The sequence below is a fragment of the Papaver somniferum genome, unplaced genomic scaffold (genome assembly GCF_003573695.1).
Source record: "Papaver somniferum cultivar HN1 unplaced genomic scaffold, ASM357369v1 unplaced-scaffold_21, whole genome shotgun sequence".
NCBI lineage: Eukaryota > Viridiplantae > Streptophyta > Magnoliopsida > Ranunculales > Papaveraceae > Papaver > Papaver somniferum.
Window position 1 is genome coordinate 12,317,328 of NW_020631041.1, and position 26,968 is coordinate 12,344,295.

Below are 26,968 nucleotides of genomic sequence, written 5' to 3' on the forward strand. Positions count from 1 at the left end.
GTTTAAATCAAGACCAGATAATTCTGCTGCTAAGAAAAATTCCGAGAACTCTCCACATGCCCTGTTTTGCTTCGGACCATTATCCAATCCAATTCGGTCCATTTGATAAACTATACCAACATTGTTTGGCCCAATCCAATCCATTCCAACACAACTCAGCCATTGAATCTCTCTCTAGCACGCCCGAAAATCGAGCCTTAATCTGTTCTTTGCTGCTAAAACTTTCCCGCCAAATTTGAGGATTTGAATTGTTGAAGATGACCTCCCATTATCCAGACCAGGAGTGTGAATAACAGGTGAGGTGTAAATAGCAATTAGGGTACCCCTTAGTAATTGAGTACCCCTTATCCAAACTAAGAGTCTGAATAGTAATTTTCTCCTACGAGCGCAAATACCACTTTTCGAGCCAATTTCGCTGCAAAAGCTTATTTCTCCAAAAACACCTACAAAGACATAAAAAGCCGTAATAAATACGAAATCGAGCACTAACAATATATAAAATTGAGATTATATAAGACACAAAAATGTGCCTATCAAATACCCCCAAACTTATTATTTGCTAGTCCTCGAGCAAATCAAATAGAAAATAAAATCCTAACTCACTGTCGCAGGCATCGTCGATTGCATTTAGCGTATGCAATAAGCCTTTAAACCCCTAGGTGTCCCTAGTGGCCGAGTTATAGTCTCGGGAGGGCTTACAAGAGATATACCCACAAAATCTTTACTCCAGACCCTAACTATCTACGCAGAACCTTGGAAGGCACTAAAGAATCTCCTTGGTTGGCATACTTATTGACTATAAGAGGAAGTACCCTAATGCGAAATTCCAATTGTTGTACACGAGTTTGCACTCAAGCATAATAAAATTCATATATAAGTGACAGAGATCTACTCAGATAGTCGCACTATGGACATCAATATCCGGAGTCAAAACTAATCACATGGATAGATCAAGAAGATGGATATAGAAAAACATAGATGGTTTTGATGTTTACTAAGTGAACGGCGTTTCCAATATCTGTCTGAAGGGCTCCGCCAAAATGAACCTATCCTAATGGATTGAGATACTAGTCTGACTAGTATCAACACACTGGCATATACAAGGGTACCAGTGGTCGATAACCTAACTCTAGGTCAACACAACTGGCATATACAAGGGTACCAGTGGTTGACTTTATTGAATTTATTCCTTTTGGTCAAATGGTCTGGTCTCAATTTTTTTTTTCTTTTTTTTTTAACTTTTTTTTTTCAACTTTTTTTTTTCATGGTATCTCAATCACTCTAATTCACCCTAGCATTGATAACAACTTGAATCGTGAGCCCCATTAAATCACTTAGAAACATATTTAAAAAGAAGACAACATCAAAAAAGAAGTGAAAAGGACTCAACGAGATATGGTGAAACTATCATGTTATTCCTAACAACTGAGCTCTCTGCTTTTATGAATAGACTCTTTAATGTTGCCATCTAATCAGATTGGTTCCTCAACTCCTACAATCAAAATTCTTCCATCCACTTAGATTAGTTAGTGCAATCCTCAATAGACATAAATTTCTAGGTTCTGGAGTTTATTTATTCATACTGCAACTAAAAACTTTCTCCCGTACCCCCAAACTTAAATCTAACATTGTCCACAATGTTCTAAAGATAAAATTAAAAGCATGAACAAGGAGAAACTGTTACCATTTGAAGCAAAAGAGATAAGGAAAGATATTACCGTGTTGCATGAGATTGGGTTACCTCCCAAGAAGTACTAAGTTTAACGTCTTCAGCCAGACATAAGAAAGGATTAATCACCTCGTATCATAAAGTAATAGCCGAAATATTTGTGGGTCATCAAAACCAAATAGAGCTATCACAAGTAAAGGAATCTGCAACATGCCAAGAAAATTAACAAATAAAGCGCACCCTTGTCTAGTTTCCTGTTTAAGACAACTACATCTAGGCTGTGGTTCAGGTTCAGGCTCTATGAAAGGGTCTAGATAAAATATTTTCATGCGCTGGAATTCCTCAAAGCTAAGGTCCCGTTCAGGTATTAGAGTCTGGAAAAACTCAAGTAAAAACTTAGAAGCACATAATAATAACTTGAATAATTGTGGATCCTTAAAGTCAATCAGTTTTGACTCACACAGCTGACCACAATGAGAGTGGTGGTCTTCCTTAAACAAATGTGTCGACCCTAATCTCCTAAAGTAATTAGGTTTAGTCTCAAAACTTAATAATTGACACATATGAAACTTATACGTTCCCACAACTAGTCGAAAAATGTTTGGTGGGAAAACAAAGTCAATCTGGATATCATAGCCTGGTTAAACCACATCAACCAGAGGATGGGTTTCTAACAACTGAACTTCCTTATGGACATCACTAGGTTCAGGAAAACGTGCATGAAGATAATATTGTAAAATGTTTGAGGCACATATGTCAAGTCCCAAGTGAGGGACATTTCTAATAGTTAAAGCACATGGAGAATGATAATCACCCCCAAACTTAGAGTTTTCAGTATTTCTAGAAAGATTAGTCACAACTTCCCTAATTTCAAGGTCATAAGATTCCTGAAAATGGTCAATTGATTCTTCTAAGTAAGGTTCATCCTCACTCATCTCTACGAGTTCACTTTCTTTGTCTAAGATTAATGTTTCTAAATCGCTAGACTCTAAAACAATATTCTCAGAAGAAACTCGTTCCTCTAAACCATTATTAGCTTCGTAATCAAAAGGAAATACTACATCGTCTAAAACGGAAGTATATCTAGTCAAATCCTCATCCTTTTGAATAGGTGAATAATTATTAAAATTATTTGGATTTGAACTAGAAACATTATCATTATTAAGCTCAATTGGAGTAACAAATTCCTGATCACTATGCCTACTTATTTCAAATTCTTCATCAACACTATCCTCATCATAATCATCATTATAATAACATGAAAATGGTTGAACCTCATCTAAACAAGTAGTGTTACCAATTTTATCCTCGTCATCTTGATTATGTGAATAACTATCTTCATTTTCAAAGGTACTATTGGAAACACTGTATTGGAAATTAAGAGCAGTTATGTTCTGGGCCTCTAACAAAATATTTTGAGTCGACTCACATGACTTCCTGATTGAATCTAAGAAAGAAAGTTCACTCGTTGCATTGCTTTCGTCCATAACTAAGTTATTCATTTCTGCTAACTTACGTGTCGACTCAGCTAACTTACGTGTTGACTCTAGTAGAGAGGAATTTTGCTCGTATGACCGGTTGGCGTGTGGATAGTAATTGGGCTCACCATGGTATGGACCATAACCTTAAAAAGGATGATGTTCCCAACCATTATTCACACTATGGTCAAAGTAGTAACGTCCATTTTGAAACTCAGTCTGATATTCGTTGTATTGGCTATCGTAATACCAGTTCGACATTCTATTGCAGGGGGGTGAGTTGTGACACAAAATAAAACCCACTGACAGGGGATTCGTGGGTGGATAGAATCTTACCTCCCGTACCAGACGGGCGATGAACCGTTGAAGTCGACTCAGGCCACCGACTCCGATGTCAGTGTACGAACCCGAGGGGCCGAGACAGTATCGTAATTGTCGTCCTTCCCTGCAAACAGTTGATATTTAATTTTGACCCTTCCTTAGGATTTAAAAAATAATGTCCAAGAATGTCCAAAAAGTCCAAAAATAAAAATGTCCAAAAAGGAAAAGAAAAATTACAAAAATAACACCATATTTACAGTTTCTAAAAATAAAACAAAATAACTTTATACAAAATCTTCTTCTTCACTCCTTTCAGATTCCTCTTTTCTTTCCTTCTTTGGAAATGCTTTCCTTTTATAACACTTTTTCTTCCCTTATAGCTTCGCTCCAAATATGAAAAGAATCGAAAAATACCAAAACGCGTAAAGAAGAACAAAAAATAAAAAGAAACCTAAAACAAATCTAAATACAAGTCTGCATCGGTGGCGCCAAAAATTGATGTAGTTTTGAAAGTGGTAGTAAAGTTCGTTCAACTCGGACTTGATAAGACTGGATTTAAGACTTAAAAATAAAAACAAAGAAAATATATATGCAAAAGTTGTCACAATATCGAGAGAAACTGGGACTCAGGATTCCACCAAACTCATAACATAAGGTTCATATGTTAATTCTTCAAACAATTATAGCTAAATAAATAAAGACATGGACTCTTATTTTTGCCAAGGCAGATTCTCAAAACATTAGTTGTAAATCCTAAGCATGGGACATCAAAACATCTAGGCAAGCATGACCTATCAACGAGATGACAACTAATTAATCAAAATCATGAATCAATTTAAAATAGTGCAAAAGTCATATAAGAATTAAATATAATTATCCATGTATGATATTAGGCTTCCTCCGTCATCCCAATATTGGTTTTTACCTCTTCATGGTGAAAACATGCTCAAAATATTTATTCATGGCTCCAACGTGTTTGAATAGAGTGAAAATACAAGAAAAAGATAAAACAGATCAACTGCAACGTTTATAAGCGTTACAGACTGACTGTTATAAAAGACTACAGAGAATATAAGATTGCCTTCTAAACGATACTTATTTGCTGCAGTTACTAAACTACACCTCTCTGTGAATGACTTAGGGCGTCAGTTCTTCTTCTTCTTCCTCCTCTTCCCTGAAAGTGCGAAAACGACTCTGCAACTTTCTTTCTCCGAGAAAAGACCTTCGTTGGCTCTCCCGTGCCTCTTTAACTTCACCCCAAAGGCCTTTCATTGTTATGCCTGAAGTTAAAGCGGAAAACTGAATTTGGTGCGCAATGGGCGGAGGATTTAAATGCGAGGTGTACAATGGCGATTGTTCACCCGGCACAAAATCTGGCAGTCAATCCTCCATAAATTGAACTTAGTAAAGCAGTTTTTCTAAAGGATGTAAAATGTCCACACCACCAACCGATTTAAGAAGTCATGCTTCAGGGGGAGTAAAATCGTAGAATCTTTGGCTGAGCTTAAACGCGCTGTACTCTTTTTCCTTCATCAAGGTTTTTTCCCGAGGGGTTTTTTCTTGTCAAGGTTTTAACGAGGCAGCATATGCGTATCCAGCACTGTCATTGGGCGACGTCCGTTGTACTCTTTTCCTTTGGTCTGGTTTTGTCCCACGTGGTTTTCCAGACGAGGTTTTTAACGAGGCAACATGCTCTTAGACGTCGGCATTATTCTGAATTTTGGTGGTCAGGTTTTGTCCCAAGCGGTTTTCCTGGCACAAGCGTTCAGGTTTTGTCCCCAAGTGGTTTTCCTGACGCAGGCGTTCAGGTTTTGTCCCAAGTGGTTTTCCTAACGCAATTTTTTTTATGGTGGAAGTATTTCTCGGCGCTAAGGTTTTATCCCAAGTGGTTTTTCTGGCGTAAATCTTGTCAAAGAAAATATTTTGTGGCGACGACCACCCTCTTTCTAAGCTCGGGTTTTGTCCTAAATGGTTTTCCTGACGGAACTTTGACAGAACAAGCAATTCTTAACGGTGACCAACCTCACTCTAAGCTCAGGTTTTTCCTAAATGGTTTTCCTGACACAGTTTCAACAACAGGAGAAAATTCATGACGACCATCATCACTTTAAAGCTATCGGTGTTGTACTTTCTCTTCGGCCGATTTTTGTCCCAATTGAATTTCACAAGTAAAATTTTGATAAGCGAATATTTTAAATCGGTGGTCATCCAAGGGGGAGTGTCATATATCCGGCATATTCCATAGGTGTGGCTGACCCACCAATGCCACCTCATGCTGTAAAATGGATAAGCTCAATTGGCTTAATCCAGTTTTTGGTCACATTTAGTGACACCCGTACTTACACATGGCAAATCCATGTTTGTAACTAACATGCATTCCTCCATATATATAAGGTCAATTGTATAGTTTATAAAGTGACTTGAAATCAATAATAAGAGAATACAATTTCCATGTCCTTCTTCTTGTGCCTATTCAACTTCTTTAATTTATATATATTATTTATCTGAGATAGGTAGTGTCATATTAAACGTACTACCCCAAAGTATGTTAGAAGTTGATCATAATAAGCTGGATAAGTAATTGTTGGCTGCAATAATCAAAAACAAAGAAAAATCAAATAAGTAAAAGTTATTGATATTTAGCTCCTTTATAATGGAAGTGATTGCTTTGACGAAACGAACAAGCTCCCCGTATCTCCGCAACAGCAACAAGGCAAAACTTTGGAAAATAGAGTGAGTCACGTGTTAACACGCTGTCCTTAAGACATTAGCGCCCGACTACACTCAAGAGTGATGCTATAGCCCTCACAGGACGGATATCTCCAGGATAAAACACCCTAATACACCTACTACTAGCATATGTAGTAGATGCTCAACTTGAGCTTGGCAACTCCGAAAAAACCGTTAAGGAAAATCGCGAATGCTTAAAAAACGCTAAAAAAATATTTTCCCTTAGGGGTACCTCTAAAATATAGAGCAAACCCTTTCCCATGATTTTACAAAAATAGTGAATTTCTTTATATAACGGAATAAAACAATTTAAGAAGAGGAATTCCCCGATGTGGGACTAAAAAGCTTATATAGTCTCTTAAAACAACTAAAAAGTGGAAACTCCACAATGTGGGACTAATAAGTTTTTATTCACAAACAAAACAATAAATTAATTTTATTTAGTTAAACACATTAAAATAATAATTAATAAATATTGTTCCAACAATCCCCCACATGAATGAAAACCTCAATAAAACATGAAAAACACAGATAAATCTTGGTAAGTCAACACCCAATCTCCATGATCCGGCTTGATCGAACAGACATATGGAACGTCTGTGTGTTGAAATCATACTAGTCATTTCAATGTCCTCTCCTTCACACAAAAATGTGTTGACCCCAGGGTCATACTATGGATTGCAAAAATCATATAATATAGAGAGCTTTCATCTTTAGCTCCTCACAAGTGAGACTAAAGGTTCCTTTCACGAAAGTGAAAAAGCATGAACCAGTGAACCTTAGTGACCTTAGGTCCTAAGTTCCAGTAATACCAAAACCATCAAAATGAAAATCATATAAAAAACGCAGGAAATACCATTTTAGGCAGAGGTGTCCATGAGGTCTTGAACCTTTGCTTAGTGAGATATTACCAGAATTACTTGCTAGAGACAGTGAACTATGTCTTGAACTGCTAGCATTTGATGTAATTCGTGATAACAACCACGGTGATATCTCCAAGTTGCTGCCAAGCTCGTGCCGTTTTGTCCGTTTTGGCCCTGGACGTATCCTGTTTCTCAGAATGCTCTAGAGAATCAGCTCATATTCTCACAGGAAGCGACCCACTTCCTCATTCAGATAGGTGAGTTTCCATAAAGAGTGTTACTGCTACACCCCACTTCAATCTTAAATTGAAACTATAGAACTCATTAAGACTTATTAAAAAGTCATCCTCCACATGCAGTCACACTATCACGTCTACACCATAGGGAAGGGACAGAGAATGAAAATCTCTGATAGTGTTTACCTTTACCCACCACAAATTAGTTGTCTCATTCGAAACCTTGATCATGGGATCTCCAGTCAGCAAGGTTGAGTATCCTTCATGGCAAGTTTAATATATGAGCTTAAGCCCCAACCCCCTCGATGCATTTTTAACTATCTCTTTGTACAAACCTTTCGTCAAAGTTGCGCGATATTCTCCTTGGACTTTATCCAATCAATGGAAATAACGCCGATTGAGATTAGTTATTTCTTAGCTTTAACTATTATAGCTTGGCTAACACAATGTATAGATATAGCTGGCACAGGCCTATGCCAAAGAGGAATGTCTTCTAAAAAGAATCTTAGGCACTCGGCCCCCTCTCATGCTTTATCTAACGCAATACTCTCAGATTCCATAATGAATTGAGCGATATGTTTGTTTGGAAATCTTCCAACAACAAACCCACATGTTAGAGTGAAACCATATCCACTCGTAGACTTAGACTCCTCTGAGTCAACTATCCAGTTTGCATCATAAAGTCCCAAGGACAACAAGATACCTTTCATAAATCAAAAGAGTATTTTAGGTACCATAATACTCTACTCAGTGCATCTGAATTCTCTTGCTCTGGACTACAATTATATCCACTTAACTTACTCAAATATAGGCAATGTCTGGACTCTTACAGTTCATTAAATTCATCAGACATCCTATAACTTTTGAGTATTCAAGTTAAGATACTCCACTACCCTTATTTTTCTTGAGACTACAAGAATAATCGTACGAAGTACAAGCAGGTTTACAATCAGACTGATTGTATCTCTTAAGCACAACTCAACATAATGAGAACGACTAAGACTTATAAATGTTTGATTATCTTCTAATCCTCATCCCTAAGATTACATCAAAAGGGCCCAAGTCTTTCAAGTCAATGTTCTCATTCAGTGCATGTTTTTAGTGGAATTGATCACATCTATGTTTGTATCAAGCATATCATCAACATACAAGCATACAATTACACAGACATCCTTAACAAGTTACTTGTAAACATACTTGTCAGATTCATTAATTTAAATCCACTATCCATTATCACATGATTAAATTTTCCATGTCACTGTTTACGTGCTTATTTGAAAACCATACAAAGATTTTTCAAATTACAAACTTTGTATTCACAACCTTTCACTACAAAGTCTTCAGGTTGATCTATGTAAATTTCTTTACCTAATTCACGGTTTTAGAAAAAGCTGTCTTAACATCCATCTGATGTATCTCTACGTTCTTTATGGCAGCAATAACAATTAGTATCTCAACGGAAGTAATTTCCGTCACAATTGAATTAGAATCAAGGAAATCTACACCTTCTTTTAGTTTATAGCCTTTAGCTACCAACTTAGCTTAATATTTTTCCACAGTTTCATCTACCTATCGTTTCCTCTTAAAGACTCATTTACATCCCATGGTCTTACAACCTGGAGGTAAACTAGCAAGCTCCCAAGTCTGGTTCCAACGGACTGAGTCCATTTCACTAAATGAAGCTTCTTACCAGAATGGGGTTTCAGTAGATATCAAGGCTTCTTTACAAGTCTGTGGCTCAGACTAAGCTAGGCATGTTATGAAGTCGGTTTCATAAGAAGTCTCAAGTCTAATTATTTTACTTCTCTTAGGCTCAACATCAACTTCATCTTCCTTTAAAATAAGTTCTGACTATTTGAAATAAATCTAGGGGATCAACAACACATCTCTAATGAGGTACAGGTTTAGAATAAACATGTTCAAAGAACTCAGCATCCCTAGATTCCGTAATAATATTCACACCAATGTCAGAAAAAATCAGAACACACAACCAAAAATCTATTTGTAGAAGTATACTCAATATACCCTATACGAAAACACAATCAACATTTTTGGTTTCAATCTAGTTCTTTTAGGAAGAGGAATTACAATCTTAGTCAAACGCCCCCACACTTTGACACATTCATAAGAAGGTCATCTACCGTTCCATAAACCATATGGAGTTTCATCTGATTCTTAAAAGGGTACTTTATTCAGGATATACTAGTTAAGAGGACTGCCTCCCCCCACAAGGCCGCAGGTAATCCTGAACTAATCAACATGGAAATTATCATCTCCTTAAGGATACGGTTGTTATGTTCAAGGCTTCTAATTGGTTTCCAACTTCAAGTTTATACATTAAGGCTTCTAAGGCGTCATCCTTATCCTAAGCAAGTATACAAGATAGTACCTCGTACAATCATCTACGGAAGTTATAACCATCTTTTACCACAGTGGTTTTGGGTTGAACTCATGTCAACTAGGCCTAACTGAATTAATTCTAAAGGCTTAGAATTACTCTGAACATTTGTGCTAAAAGATTTTATAGCATATTTTGATTCTTCACAGATTTCACTTTTGTGTTCAAAATCCAAACTAAATTTGGGTACGAAGCCTATGCTAGCCAGTTAAGCATTGACTTATAAGTTTACGGTTCCAAGTCTACCACGTAAAACAATCAATCACACAAAGATATCACAAGAATCAACTACGTTCACATCATCAGTTTTTCCGTTAAGCTTATATAGACCCAAAGTCCTATAACTCTTGCTTAAAAAATCACTGCCTAGTTACAACAAGTTTTCCAGATTCAATTAAGATCTTAAATATTTTTCCATCTACAACAGAAAAAGATACAAGATTTTCGCATATGCTCGGAACATGAAAACTTCATTCAATGTGAGAATATTACAGATATGAGCTTCTGCTCGACCTTTTCCTTTTATGCAACCTCTATTGCATATGAGTTACTCAATAAGAGTTTCTCGACATCCCCTATCCTATGATAGGAGGTGAACATGTCTCTGTTTCAACAAACATTCTTGGTGGCTCCAGAGTCCACCTACTGGTCTCTCACATTGGTTATTAAAATAACTTCCGACATCATGCCACCAAACTCGTTCTAGTTTGTTTCAACTAAATTAGCATTAACTTTCTACTTATTAAGGTTTTTATATTGTCTACAATTTACTGCCGCGTGGCCAGGAATTTTACAAACATAACACTCACCCTTAACTAAAGTAATTCCGGATTCAGGTTTACGAAATATACCTTTATCATGAAGACCATGCTTAGAGTTGCGTTCGATGTTCTCACCTTTGCCATCTTTGGAAGATTTGTTTCCAACCACATGCGGCTATTAGCCATGTCCCTCGGAGATGACACCTTTATTCACAAATCACAATTCCAAATCAGAAAGTAAAATACGAGTTTTGAAGATAACATCTATATATACAAACTTCGTTTGAATCAGCGTTTCAAAAAACTCATGGTTACCCCACAAAAATTAATTTAGTTAACAACAATTTTCTGCTCGTCAGAATTTTTCAAAAACGTTTTTCTTTTTTTGTAAAATATCAAAAAAATACTTTTACAACTCCAAAAATTCTGAAATTTTACGCGGGTAACTATCAGGATGTCTACTACGTTGTGTAACAAAGGGTTCATCGAAATTCCTTCTAGATTAAAAGATAAAATTGAAACTCTACAGCTGACCAGAAATTCGTTTTTGTTTTTCACTCCACAATTAACATCCATGATTCACAAACCAATCAATCGTTTTCGATTATTAAAAATACTAATGTCTTAAGATTGTTGGGTGCAATAATCAAAAACAAAGAAAAATCAAATAAGAAAAAGTTATTGATACTTAGCTCCTTTATAATGGAAGTGATTGCTTTGACGAAACGAACAAGCTCCCCGTATCTCCGCAACAACAACAAGGAAAAACTTTGGAAAATAGAGTGAGTCACGTGTTAACACGCTGTCCTTAAGACATTAGCACCCGGCTACACTCAAGAGTGATGCTATAGCCCTCACAGGACAGATATCTCCAGGATAAAACACCCTAATACACCTACTACTAGCATATGTAGTAGATGCTCAACTTGAGCTTGGCAACTCCGAAAAAACCGTTAAGGAAAATCGCGAATGCTTAAAAAACGCTAAAAAAATATTTTCCCTTAGGGGTACCTCTAAAATATAGAGCAACCCCTTTCCCATGATTTTACAAAAGTAGTGAATTTCTTTATATAATGGAATAAAACAATTTAAGAAGAGGAATTCCCCGATATGGGACTAAAAAACTTATATAGTCTCTTAAAACAACTAAAAAGTGGAAACTCCACAATGTGGGACTAATAAGTTTTTCATTCACAAACAAAACAATAAATTAATTTTATTTAGTTAAACACATTAAAATAATAATTAATAAATATTGTTCCAACAGTAATACGTACCGTGACTACACAACAAGTTGTATGTTGTTGTTTTCCATGTTGAGCTATTATATAGATCTGAGTTATCTGAAAGTCTGGCAATTCTTTAGTCGGATAATGCTAATAATAGTAGTAGAATACAATTTTTATCCTCTCGAGGGCTTGGGCAAGGAGTCACATAACTGTTTCCAGATTCCAACGTTCGATGACTTGGTGGAAAACTTAAAGATTGGCAAAACGGATCTGCAGAGGCTCAGAAACAAGAAAGTCAATGCCATTGCCATTAAATTTACTAGCACCAGAGTGCCGCACTACCATGGATCAAGCACATTAATTACCCATGTGAAAATGAACAGGACATTAGACAAAATGTACCCCATGTGTCTCCAACACGGTTGCACGTTTTTGGATCACTATTTATTTCATTCACGTAAGACGCCGTGCAATTACATTTTACATAAAATTGGTTAAAAAGACCAAAATTAACAAATCCTAGATAAAAAAGACATATAGATTTTTGTATTTTTTTAAATAGACAAAAATACAAAAATAGCCAGGATGTAAAGTTTCATCCATTTTCAAAATAGTTTTTTTTTTTTTTTTTAATTTACATCAGGATGCATCCAGTTTCATCCTTCCTATTTTTTAAGTTTAAGTCATGATAAATCCAGTTTCATCTTTGCTATTTTTTTGGTGTTCATTTCACCCATAATAATTTTTACTCGTCCATTTGAACCATGTTTTAAAAATATTTGGACAAATGACCTATTTTCCGAAAGAGCAAATTAGAGAATTTTAAACGTAATATATTCGAGAATAGAAAGATCTTTTTGGGTTGCTACTGAAACACACCATAGCAAAATATTTGTCCGGCTCTAGATAGATTTTAGCGCAAACCACTTTTTCAAGTAGGGCAAACCATTTTGTCATAATAATCCAACAAGTTTCTATAAGAAAGGTTTTTTGGGACCAACCTTTTTTTGGGACCATTATTTTATTTTGGGTAAGACATTAGAAATAAATTTAGGTCACCCGTTATCTAAATATTTATATTAATACCAAAATTACCCATTTCAAATAAGTTAGTGTAATGATTAGTTGTATCATTAGGTTAACATAATTAGTGATTAGTGCAAGATTAAATCAAAAAAAAAATAAACTAAACTAAATGATTAGTGCAAAGATTAAATCAAGATTAAATTAAAAAAATTGAACAAAGGTTCTGTTGGAAAATATTTTTTACGAGGTAACCGAACCTTAGTTCGGTTGGGAAATGTTTTTCGCGACGTAACCGAACTATGGTTCGGTTGAGAAATATTTTGCGAAATAACCGAACTAAAGTTCGGTTGGGAAATGTTTTTTGCAACTAGACGAACTATTATGTTCGGTTGGGAAATGTTTTTTGCTACTAACCCAAATATTAAGGTTCGGTTGGGAAATATTTTTTGCGACTTTACCGAACCCTTAGTTCGGTTAGGAAATGATTTTTGCAACGTAAACGGACTGTTATTATGTTGGGAAATATCTTTGCGAAATAACCGAATTAAGGTTCGGTTGGGAAATGTTTTTGCAACTAATCGAACTATTAGGGTTCGGTTGGAAAATGTTTTTTGCTACTAACCAAACTATTAGGGTTCGGTTGGGAAATGTTTTCTTGCGACATAACCGAATTAAGGTGCGGTCGGGAATATTTTTTTTGCGAAATAGGCAAACTGTTCTTCATATTCATCATTTCCATTAGGTTCGGTTAGTTCTACAAAGTTTTTCACATAGTTCCTAGCCGAACTTCTCTCTGCAACTTCCATTTTCAACTCATTTGATGGTTAATACTCATTTTTCAATCGAACGAGGAACGTCAAGGAAAGAGAAAAGAAGAAGATAACAAACTTTTTTTTCAAAACTAAAAAATTTCGATTCCCCACTGTTTTTGATTTTGATTTTGATTTTGATTTTGATTAATAGATTCATTTAGATTAGATATATATAATTAGATTTATATAGTTATTAGGTTAGTTTTAATTTAAATTAAAGTAAAGGGTAAATGTGTATTTACCTAACTTTAGGACACCCCTTATAAGTATAGGGAGGTTGGCCTAATAAGACCATGGTCCCCCCAAAAAAACCATGGTCCCTAAAAAATGGTTCTTCTATAATAAATCATTGGGCTTCTTTCGTGAAATGTTAGGGTACCGACCCTAAACTCGTCATAAGCCCATGGGTAGAACTCAACTCGAAAACCGGTTGACTAGAAGAGGGAACCCATTGACTTATAAACTACCAATTAAGCCCCAATTAAGCCCCATCTAACCAATGTGGGACTAGGATCCCAACATCCCAACACATTTCCAGACCCAACGTCCTCGTTGGCCCACTCTATCGACACCAACACTTTCGGGCATGGGTCGTGGTGGTTGGCTCTGATACCAATTGTTGGGGTACCGACCCTAAACTCGTCATAATCCATGGGTAGAACTCAACTCGAAACCGGTTAACTAGAAGAGGAAACCCATTGACTTATAAACTACCAATTAAGCCCTATCTAATGAATGTGGGACTAGAATCCCAAGAAACTAACAGGTTTCTCTAATAAACCATATTCCAAAATTACGGAACAACCTGTGCTGCCTGCAGCGTTCGCTATTTATCGGGGTACTAACTACAAACTGTATGTAAGATCCATGTGCTATTACAGAAGAAAAGGAGAATTTATTGTTTGGTTTTGCATATTTAAAGGTTTCTGACTTTAGTTAGATAGCAGACAAGATCTGAGTTGCATCCTCATATCCCTAGAATTAACGGCCCTATATCTCTTTCGAAGAAGAATTGAAAAACTAATACAAAACTCAGATTTCACATGGTATATTTATGATAAGAATCATAAATGATACTGTATTCGATCTGTTAATATCTCTATCATCTCTTTTTCTAATTTTTAATAGTATAACCTTTATACAGTTTTGCTATAAAAAGACGATCATTGTGATGGTTATTCAAAACACAAAACACGAAACTAGTTGGCAATGGCTACAACTAAAACTTTCCCCTGTGCTTCCCTTGTAGTACTCATTTTCATCTTTGCTATTGTTGGTATGTTAGGTAAGTCATCTCTATTTATACATACTCTCTTTGGATTACTAAAATTTTCAGCTTTTTAACTGATCTGATTTAATTTACATGCATATATACTAATCTTTGGGTTGTACATGACATATATATACATGTAGAGATGCCATCAGCTGCAGCCATTTCATGTGGCCCAGGGGAAACTCTAGCAGAAAGTAAATCGGTTTCTATGCCTACAATCTACTGTTTTGGTTGTCAAGAACAGTGCATAACCCAGTGCAAGTCTCAAGGAAGAGAAGTATCTAAGGTAGAGTGCAACTTTTGGAGTTCGGACCCAGCTGAATGCAAGTGCTGTTGTCGGTTACCATCCTCAACTCCAACACCCCAACCCACAAGTTGGGTTCAATGTCCAAGTGGAGAATCAAGCATGTTCTTTGCACTTAATAAAGTGGCACTTGATTGCAACCTTTGTGTTAATGGTTGTAAAACTAAATGTGATAGCATACGAGCTACAGTGAGCAGGGAAACCTGCTTTCAGACTTTTCGACAACCTACAACTCTTACGGATGACGGTTTGAATTGCCCTTGTTGTTGTAAAAAGGATCCTCCACCTCCACCTCCATCACCACCTCCACCTTCTCATCCACCTCCATCACCACCCCCACCATCTCCATCTCCACCCCCACCATCACCTCCTTCATGTCCATCTCCACCCTCGCCAGGCACTTCTTGTGGATGTTGTAACGCGAACACCAACATTCAGATCTCTGTAAAATCAGGCTGCAATGTTAAAGTATCAACACCATCATCGTCTGCTGCTGGTTATTCTAGCCTCTAATATCCATATTACTATCTGCACTGTGTTTGCAGTCAGAATACGCATGTTTATCTCTTTGTTAGCCACAACAACTATAAGATGAAAGGAGCATCAATTAGAATCTAAAAAAGTTGAAACAATAAATTATTTTAGTTATAGTTAACCCAAATGCATTGTTGGAGATACGCACTCAGTTTAGATGGATATAATTTCAAATGTATGTGCATGATCCGTACTGCTAGTAAGTTTAATAAGAGTCTTGTTAATACAGGGAAACAATAATTTAGCCGTGGAGATATTACGGATATATGTACATTCACACCTGGATTTACGTATCTACAGATTAGCCATCCACTAGGCGCAGATTGTGTGTTCAGGGAACAGATGAACTGGGCGAGGACAGCAACAGATTGAATATTAAATTAGAAAATGGACTATATAGCTAAAATGGTACTTTTCCTGGGTCAAATGAACGGATAAACATTCCATCTGGGTCAAATGGACAGGAGAATCTTTTAATGGGAACAAACAGAATTATCCTTGTAGATACTAAAAACCACACTCGACGCGTGGCACAATTCAAGGGCAAGAGTAACTTAGCAAATATAGGGTTGTGTACATAGTATCTTAGCTTAGTTTCCTTAATTTGTAAGTAAAGTATATATGTGTAAAATGACTTCTAATCTCTAGTACATAACAAAAAGTAAAAGAGAGGGGATCAATTTTTTTTTTCTCTAACTTCATCTTCTTCCCCAAAAAACTAGATCTAGAGCTTCAAAACTCATTAATGGAGTCTTATGTAAACCCCAAAATTTATAGTGAAGAACCATGGATGTAGATCCCATTATGGATCGAACCATGTAAAAATCTTGTGCCTCCTTTTCATTTTTAACAATTAATCTTTTATTTGTAGTTGAAATATGTTTATATCTTGGAAGGAAGTAGAAATGAAAATTTGGGCGTAGCTACGGATTTTCCGTAGTTACATTTTGGCGATAGAAACAGGGACGAGTAAAGAATTTATCCACCTGCAACTTGTTGACTCAAAGAAAATCCGGAGATTCTCATGAAGTTTTGTCAAGCAAGATCCAACGAAGTTAGCTACTGCTAGTCATTAGTTCAAACAACAAACAACATCAGCTGAAGATATCAAAGAACAGGGGAAGATTTGGATTCAGAGAAAACGTCAACAACCATGATGAAATCAAACAAATCTAAACCAACAATTAGTCTCGAAAGGACAAATCTCTTTTCTGTTTATTTAATTTTCTGTTCAACTATCCAGATCTAAAAATTGTTCACTAACTTGATTGGTTGTTTGTCGCATGATTAGATTTAGAAATTGAGACAAAATGGAAGCGGCGAAGTGGTACTGCAAGTTTCATGTGCATGAATTAATGTAGACGAAGGAGGGGATCGGTTGTATATAAGCTTCGTTAGCCGGTAATGACAAAGCCTTGATAGTTCACGAAGTGATCAATGGTGCGAGATAGAGGAGCAATGATATCTTCGTCAGCACACATGGAAGCTAAAGCCGTTCGTAACGCGTAAGTGGGATTTTATGAAGAACTATCTTCAGTTGGCCAGGACATATTCGAAAGGAACGAACCACGGAGGGAATAAAATCTGAGATGCTATGAAGCTTATTTCTCCACGGAAACACAAGTTTTAGGAAGACGAAACAGACTTCAACTCGACGAAGAAGTCCAGGCAAACCAAGAAACCCAGCGAATAAGAGATGCTATGAAGCTTATTTCTCCACGGAAACACCGTAAGCCGCCAGCGTGGTTCAACCCAGACTCGACGAATCAGTCTGGACGAGGTATCACCTTAAGTACACTTCGCATGATCAATCAGAATGCATATCTCGTCAACCATCAACCTCGGGACAGCTACCAATTCAAAGAAATATTATCATCTGCGAACAACCGATATAAAGCGAAGTTCAGTTAACTTCAGCAGCTCACCTCGTCTGTCAACCAATTCCAAAGCAACGAGAAACGAAACCAACAACCAAATAATCCCTTCGTGGATAAGGGCAGCAAAGGACGGAATGAGGCAGCACTGATAATGAGGAATTTTAGCCGGCGAACAAAACAACCAAAGGATCCAGGAGCAAAGGAAAAGAAAGAAGAAGTTTACTTTGATAGAGGTTCCAACGAACAACCCAAGCCAACAGCTCACTTCGTCATCTACCATCCACCTGCGAGATTCAAATGTCACTTTGTCCACCACCAACCAGCAAACTACTTCGTAGGAGGCATCTCGTGAAAGGGAGGATAACAAAAGAAGGGATAACTAACTCTGCGAAGTATCACTTCGTTGACAGCTACTCCGGCTGTTATATGCAACCAGTTCGTAGCCAACTACCTACTTCACCAGGTCTATAAAGTATCATTCCTGGTGAAATGACTTCGCAGACTAGGGAGCACGGAGAAGAAATATCCAGCGAAGTAACAATTATAGGAAGAATCCATGCAACTTCGCCGACAGACTCAATGACAACTTCCTACCTCGTCAGCTAGACGAAACCAGTTTATGTGAGGGAAAAGATATAGTACTTGACGAAGATAGTCCAACCGTGAAGATAGTCCAACCCACGAGGAAAAGGAATCAGTACTTCGTCAACCATCTCCAATTCAGTTCGTCAGAATCATCTCGTCAATCCACTTCGCAACTAAACACACCACCCACTGCCAACAATACGACCAAAAGGGGAAGCATTCTTATCTCTCATCTGTTAATCAAATAAGTATCTTGTTGCATTCTTGCTAAGCATACCATTAAACTATGAAAAGTTCTACGAGTTGCTATAAGTTATTTATCATCTTAACGAAATTATTAGGATCTTGTATGCCATGTACTCATTTGAGTAGTAAGTCACAGGTACACAATCAATGTCGAAACAACGGACTCAGGATGTCGGTGAAGAACTGAACTTCAGAGAGGCAAATAGTAAGTGAAGGAAGGAATGCTTCGTCAGGAGTAATTAAGCAAAAGCAGACTTCATCAACTACATAATGTAAAGATAAGCTAAAACATGAAGCAGCAATTCAACTCCACCCATCAACGCGAATATGATCAAATAATAACTATAAGACTTTGACGAAGAACCGAGCACAAGCAGCACCAGTTATTAAGCCAAGATGATAGGAGAAAGCATTGCCATCTAGTAGAAACAAAATAAAGTCCAGAAGATTGAAGAGTCCAAGTGCAAGAGATGACGGTGATGACATACAACATCCAGCCTATAGCAGCATCGAGGAACTACGGAGGACACACAAATATAAAAGAGTTAAGAACTTGGACTCGTTGGTCAGCTCAAGTCCAAATCTCTTCGAATCCAGCAACTCCAAATTGCCAGGAGCAAGACAAACAAAAGGGAAGTATCCTCTCCACTTATATCTGATTTTAATGGTCTCCAAGCCTGAATTAAGCATTGATAGAGTTGGTTATTACAAATTAAAAAAGTGATGCTATGCAATTATTTACTGTCTACTGATCAATTTCAGTTAGTAAGTTGTGTAACAGGCTACATCGTGAAAGGGAATAATTGAAAATTTACTTCGTCAGTTACTCTAGTGAAGATTTCCAGCAATTCGAACAAACTAACTCATGGGGAACCTGAGCTATGAATGAGAGAAAGACAGAAACAACAAAGGGGATGCAGTCATTTCATAATCGACATCAAGGGAACATAAAAGATTCTTCTTCTTCTTCTCTTTCACAACAACCCGATGGAACCAGTGATGAAGAGATGAAAGCAATAAGAAGCCATGAGCACGACCATAGCATGAAGAAGGAGAAAATGAAATTATGAACCATCATCAATAAATTCCCCTAACGTAAAGTAATAACAAGAGCCAGCAAGTCACGGGCGAGCAAAGTTCCAACAACATCCACTTGACAACATCAGTTCGCAACAACAACATGAAGATATTAGCTACATACTCGTAAAGAAACAACAAGCTAAGAGCATAACGGAACCAGCGTGGACAAAGCGGAGATCAGCAAATAACCAAAACCAGCAAAATTAAAGCCTACCATCTCGATGGGTACAATGACAAACACTTCGCAATAACTCAACGACAATGGATTCACCTTGCAAACAAACATCAACCGGCCATCACAACGAGTGAAGTATCATTAAGTTATAAAGTCTTCATATATATTGCATAACATCATACATTACATGAATGAGTAATACTCCTCACAAAGAAGAAAAGAGCAAAAGTAAGACCTCAGATTAGGAGGCGAAAGAGATTCAAGAAACGGTTTCTAGGGAAACTTAAAACCTTCGCGTAGGAAGGATGGGAATCCACGGCATGCACCCTAGTTCGCACAAAAGTGCAAGAGGCAAAGCCTAACTCATGTAGTGAACAACTCCCAGACAGAAAGTTAGGGGCAAGGATAAGACCTATCCTCCGAGGGTCCCTTTTATGATGGCCTTCGGTAACGGATGTGGAGTAAGACCAAGGCGCCGACGTATTCGGTTGAGCTGCGGGTGCCTGGGGCGTCTGGAGCGTTGTCGGCCATGACCGTATGGAAAGTCTTGGCTACAAAGCATTCAGTCCAAAGAAACCCAACCTAGGGTGTGACTTCGTAACCAATAGACATATCGGAGAAAGGGATAAGAAGTCACGAAAACAACTGATGTCGTAATAACCGGATGGGAAGAGCTCAACATGCATGTTAGGGGTAACTTCCTTTAAGGGGCACTCAGGGGGGGGATATAAAGGGACGTGACCCTCCAGAATAGGGAGCTGGTGACCCAATAGTCGGTAACACTACGAGGCTTTTATTCATGGGAATAAATAGGAATGTGGTATTGTCGCAAAGTAAGACCTCAATAGAGAATGTTAAGACGAGGTTGATGGATTGTTATTCGCAAGAATAATGAGCGCCTGAGACTTCGTTGAATTAAGACCCTTAATGAGAGGGTGGGGCGAGGTAAAAATCTTACTTAGGAGGCACGATAAGACCCCTTAAGGCCACATACGAGTAGAAGACTGGAGCAAAAAACCTTACCAATAACAATTTTCAACACCCCAGAATAGGAACAGGAGGAAAAAAGAAATAAAGCAAAAGCAAAAGAAGATTCTCCTGAAGAGGAGGCATAGCCATAATACTCGAAGATTCTCCTGAAGAGGAGGCATAGCCATAGTAATCGAAGATTCTTCTGGAGAGGAGGCATAGCCATAATACTTCGCATGAAGACAAGGACAAGAGATCAAGTTATTACTTCGCATACTTCATATTTCGCATGCTTCATACATCGTATATACTTCAGAAATACGTTGGTCTGAAGAAAACAATAAATAGCATGTTGTTATAACTTGAGTAAATATCTATATTGCTATGATTATACTATTGCTATGCTATACACGCTAACAATGTAGGAATAAGCTCCGAGGCAATAAAGCGAGGCAATGCACGAGCTAAAGTTGAACGGAGACAAAAGTGAAATTGATGAGGCAAAGAAAGTGAGCATGCAAGGAGCGAACTTGGAGCAAAAGCGAAATTGATGATGCACAGAAAGTGAGCATCCAAAGAGCCATGAACGAGCGGAGATGAACGGATAAGCGAAGAACCAAGACCATGGGAGGAGGAAACAAGACAACACGAAGCGATATCAACACCTTCAAGACTTAATGAGTTAAGTAACACACACATCTTCTATACATTTCATTTTATCAACTATAGGTAAGCATATTATTTATGTTCATTCATCGTATAAGCATTGCATAAGCATTCTCGTCACATTCATTCATTGCATATATTCATCTCGCACACTGCATGCTTAGTCTATTTCAAGGAATGATTCTTCTTACTTCGCGTATATAATTCGCAAAAAATACAAGGGCAAGTGGTCAAGAATGGTTACTTCGTATACTTCGGAGTTCTTGTTATTTATACTTCGTGAAGATAATTAATGAGAGATACTTCATATACTTCGTAAGGATACTTCGCATACTTCATACTTCGTACTTCATATACTTCGTAAGATACTTCGCGTACTTCATACTTCGTGCTTCTTATACTTCATACTTCGTACATTTTAAGGAATATTGTATATTTCACACAACAAGACTTCAAAACTTCGCAAAAGAATAAGAGGCAAGTATATACTTTGCAAGTTAATATTCTTTCGCTCGTTCCTTCGTCAACAAAGATCAACAACTACTTCTACACCACACGTCTCGCTCCAACAACTTCACCAAAAAGGATTTTTCCTTAAGGATCGCTCTTCAAGCAATACTCAAGGAAAAAATGGCAAAATGTAGATACTAAAAACCACACTCGACGCGTGGCGCAATTCAAGGGCAAGAGTAACTTAGCAAATATAGGGTTGTGTACATAGTATCTTAGCTTAGTTTCCTTAATTTGTAAGTAAAGGATATATGTGTAAAGTGACTTCTACTCTCTAGTATATAAGAAAAAAGTAAAAGAGAGAGAGGGAATCAAATTTTATTTTTCTCTAACTTCATCTTCATCCCCAAAAAACTAGATCTAGAGATCCAAAACTCATTAATGGAGTCTTACGTAAACCCCAAAATTTATAGTGTAGAACCATGGATGTAGATCCCATTATGGATCGAACCATGTAAAAATCTTGTGTCTCCTTTTCATTTTTAACAACTAATCTTTTATTTGTGGTTGAAATATGTTTAGATCTTGGAAGAAAGTAGAAATGAAAATTTGGGTGTAGCTATGGATTTTCCGTAGTTACAACCTTTCCTCCATTACATTACCATCGACTCTTCCCTTTTCTCTCCACCATCGACTCTTTCTCCACCACCATCATCAATCGTAACCACAACTACCACCACTACCATCGATAATAACTACAACCACCACCATCATCGTCTACAACAACTACAACCAACACCACCACCTTCTTCCATCACCACAAACACCGACAACATCGTCAACATTTTCTGATTTCACAAAATTAATATCACCGCCACCACAAATATTAACACCAATTTGATTTCAGTCCGTACCACCACCACTGACTCCATCACCGTCAACAATTAAACCCATTATGATACCCTAATTTCATTAAGATTTCTCAATTTCATAAAAAATTAGGGTTTTGTCTTCAATCAATTTCATAATATGGGCATTCGTAAGTTTCCTAACCCTAATTCTCTTTTTGATTTTATTTTCTAAACTCATCAATTACACATGTATTGATCAACCTGGAGTTTATGATATGAATGATGTTGTATGAATTATGAAATTTTAGTATGTTTTTTCCTTCCATAAACATGGGTGAAACTGGTATCATCCTGAATTTTACCTGAAATCCATGAGAGGGATGAGTGATTTTATGAGATGAATGATTTTTTTTTTTGCTTAATCATGGATGAAAGCGTTATCATCCTTTCTTAGACCTTTTTTTTTTCTTGTGTAAACATGGATGAAACTGTTATAATCTCTTTGAATTTGGTTGAATTGATTTTCATCCATGTCTAAACAAGTATAAAACTTTTATCATCTTGTTATAGATGAAACCAATATCATCCTTTCTTAGACGCAAAAAATATGAGATGAATGCATTTTAGTATTTTTTTTCTCTTATTGCTTAAACATGGATGAAATGGGTATCATCCTGTTTTGAATTTGGTTAAATTGGTCTTCATCCATGTTTAAGCTAGTATGAAACTCGTATCATCCTGTTTTAGATTTGACCGAATATGTTTCATCCATGTTTAAACCAGAAACTGGTTTCATCCTATTTTAATTTGGTTGAATTTGTACTCACTCGTGTATAAGTTAGTATGAAACTGGTTTCATCCATTTTTAGATTCAGTGGAATTCGTTTCCATCCATGTTTTAACTAGGGTGAAACCAGTTTCATCATGTTTTAGACTAAGTTAAATATGAATGAACAACATTGTCAAGACAGTTGAGATTACAAGTAGTTGTTCAGTTGAAATTGTTTTAGATTTGTTGAAATTGTTCTCTCCCATGTATAACATAGATGCAACTTGTATCATCATGTTATCAATTGTGTTGAAATTGTTTTTATACAAGTTTAAGCATAGATGAAACTGGATTCATCCAGTTTTATGTTTGGTTGGGTTTCGTTATTCTCTAGAGGTGGATAAATCTGAATGAATCTGAATTTGTAGGAAGCAAAAGCAGTGAGAGTGCGGAAGCAAGAACGGTGAGTTTTGGATGTTGCTGGTAGTGAAACAAGAACCAAAAATGGGCATGTTGTGAATGTGGTTGGCTAAAGGAATGTAAAGTGAGACAAATGGTTGAGTTAACAAGTTTCATTAAGAATCACAAAAAAACAAGAGGATGAAATGAGGAAGATTGAATTTTGGAAGTTATTTATGCGTCAAAGAAGAAAATATTGGCAAGATCGAATGTACCAAAGCTCCTAGGGATGAGAATACACCATAAAAATTTCAATCATGTAGTTTAAATTTAAGGTTTTTGTTTGTAAAATTCTAACTTTCCAAGAATTTATGAATCAGTGTTAGCCTGTGAATATATACGTTGATTGCAAGTCAATTATATATAAAAATTTCTTAAATTTGCATATACTTCAATCTACAGATAAATTTATAGAATGTTGTCATAATATACAAGATGAAACCAGTTTCTTCCTAACCAAAATATGTTTTTTTCTTCAGAATATGGAGGATGAAACTAGTTTCATTCTAGCCAAAAATGATTTTGTGAGAATATACAAGATGGATCTATTTTTTGTCGAATATATAAGATGAAACCAGTTTCATCCTAGCCAAAAATATGTTGTATTCACAGTATGCAGGATGAAACTGGCTTCATCCAGGTTTAATCAATTGAAATCCAACTAGTTTCATCTAGATTTCAAGTTTTATCATAAAAAATTGAAGAAAATCTACAACTGAAAAACCAATTGTCAAAATGAACCAAACATTAAATATACTGGTGTTTATAATCTAGGGACCACAAACAATAGATCAAGGCTCCTCTATGTGGAATTTTATCGAATATGTGACAGATATAAGCTATGGTCCTTATGTTCTTCTTCTTTTGTAGTTATTTCTTTGCTCTAGTTCCCTGCAAGTAAAATCCACAACAAACTCATAACTCCTAATTTTATGCAAACATAAAAGCAGATCTCCATCTACGTCATTCAATCATACTTACGGCAACAAACATACACCGCTTTATTGTTTCAACATTAGAACTCTTTCCAAACTCATATGTATTGATGTCATCTTCAAAATCAAGCTCAACCCAAAGTTCCTTATTATAATTGAACTCGAAAGCCTTACTGAATCTCTTATGTTCGTCTCCAATTTCAATGGCAACAGTATTAGATTTCAAATGATTTTAGCTCATCTTCTCTTAAATCCATCACTAAAGCCACAAAGAGATTCTTCAATCCAGGGACCCTAGTTCATCAAAAACCATCTTCTTTCTGTAATTTCACAAAATCAATTCAAACCCATCTTGTAATTCTTTGTAAATCAAACATCAAACCCATTTAAATCTTCTCATTTCAATCACCAGATCCATCTATTTTCTTGTTCTACATCTTATTCGATCAACAACAACACTTCCATCTCTAAGATTCAGAAGCATCTTCATATGCTCATCTCTCCTTTTCTCCATTATCAAGTTTTGATTCATTCTCTGGAATTAATCCCTTTTCATTTCTCGATCTCAACCTCATGGAAATAACAGCAGCAGCTGCTCGTTCTTCTTTCTCAGTTTTTTTTGATGGTTTCCGCAATATTTAAAGAAGACAAGGGCATAATGGACTGTTCGAGTTAATGAATAAACAAAATCCTGGGTGAAATATCCTAATTGGCTAATTAAAAAGTATTTTCTCATCCATATAAACAGTATCAAAAGCTAGAAATCTATTTCACTCGGGAATTGTTTATTTTGGTCTTTTTGATTAATTTTGTGATATTAAATCAGCGAAGTTAAAAAGAAGCTCAGATTTATGAAAAATCAAGCATCGTCCTCGATTATACATTTCCATTTTGGATTAAACAAATCAACAAGTGCTTTGCGCGAGGACAGCAACAGCAGAGACTTTCTAGCAAGCATATACTTAAACATACTACGCTGCTTACGTATGTAACAATTTTATAAAGCTTTCTTGTTAGCTAGGTCTATCAATTTAGTCCAAAATAATTTCAAGGACTACTTCTAAATACATTTTTCAGACAACGACATTATCCAAGTTTGGTGAACATTTGAAAAGGAAAGGTTTCGGACATACCGTGTTTTAACTCACTACTTTTACCCTTTGTTTGGCTCTCGCCCTCTTGCTTGAAATCCCGGCTCGATCTGCCAATTAATTTGCATTCTAAATTAATAGAAGTATAGAACTCATCAGCTAAGGGCTAACATGGGTAGATGATAGATTCTTCCCTAAATTTGGACATTTTGTTGGACTAAAAGTATGGCTTCTCTTAAATATAGCCCACACTTTTATTAACCATAGCCCAAAAAATTTAAACTAAAATGAAAAATCAAAATTAACAAACATGTCTTAATCTTTTTACTAATAAATCTACTTCTTCCCCAAATCAATATATAAACCCTAGCTTTTTCTTTTTTAGATCCAAACTAAATATACTTCAAGATCCAAACTAAATATACTTCAATTTATTTATAATTGTTCTCATTATTCTTACAAATGCCTAATTTTTATCAAGGTTATATATTCTAATTATTCCCTTAAATCTCCACAACAGTATCAATAGAAAACCATATGAAATCAACTAAGGTTTTGGTTCTTTTCCAAAAAATCAATTTTCTAAAACTCTATAAGCACTATTCTATTAAAAAATCTAAGATGATGTTCTTTTCTCCCAATCATTATTATATCAAATCGAGTATTCTTAAAAATCATCAATTATGCCATAGATCTTACATAACTTTAATTATGAAATTATATAATTAACTTTGTTTTATTTATTTTTTTATATTAGGGATTTGATAATTTATTTTGGGTTATATTTAAAAATTGTGTATAATGTTATGTGTTATGTTAATAATTATAAGAATCCGTTTGGTTAGAATAATGACTTATTTTATGTGGGTTATAGTTAATAAAAATATGGGCTATATTTAGGAGAAGCTAAAAATATTACCATATTACATCCAATTTAAATTCAATAATAATGATCCAATACGTGCAACAATGTTGGAGACATGCATTATCTGTTGCAGCAGGAAACTACATGGCTATATTTCTTGAAATTCCCAGTTCATTTTCACATGGGTAGTTAATGTGCATAATCCATAATAGTGCACTGTTTTTTTTTTCAACCAAAGGCAAACTTTATATTACATAAACATATTACTTACATCATGATTTATGTAAGGAATTACTAAGTCAGGTGGATAACCCCA

At 36.1% G+C, this 26,968-nt stretch overlaps 1 protein-coding gene across 1 annotated transcript; it reads left to right on the top strand.

The window, feature by feature from the left end:
• The first annotated feature begins 14,717 nt into the window (after positions 1–14,717).
• Positions 14,718–15,769, top strand: LOC113339788 (anthrax toxin receptor 1-like). Its single transcript, XM_026585016.1, has 2 exons — positions 14,718–14,808; positions 14,937–15,769. The coding sequence occupies exons 1-2, from the start codon at positions 14,733–14,735 to the stop codon at positions 15,611–15,613; spliced, it is 753 nt and encodes a 250-aa protein (XP_026440801.1). The 5' UTR covers positions 14,718–14,732; the 3' UTR covers positions 15,614–15,769.
• The last annotated feature ends 11,199 nt before the right edge of the window (positions 15,770–26,968 follow it).

What these genes read in the sequence shown, in the direction of transcription:
- LOC113339788 (XM_026585016.1), top strand. Translation starts at nt 14,733, where the DNA reads ATGGCTACAACTAAAACTTTCCCCTGTGCTTCCCTTGTAGTACTCATT. An exon ending in TGCTATTGTTGGTATGTTAG is followed by an intron (nt 14,809 to 14,936) that starts GTAAGTCATCTC and finishes ATATACATGTAG; the next exon opens with AGATGCCATCAGCTGCAGCC.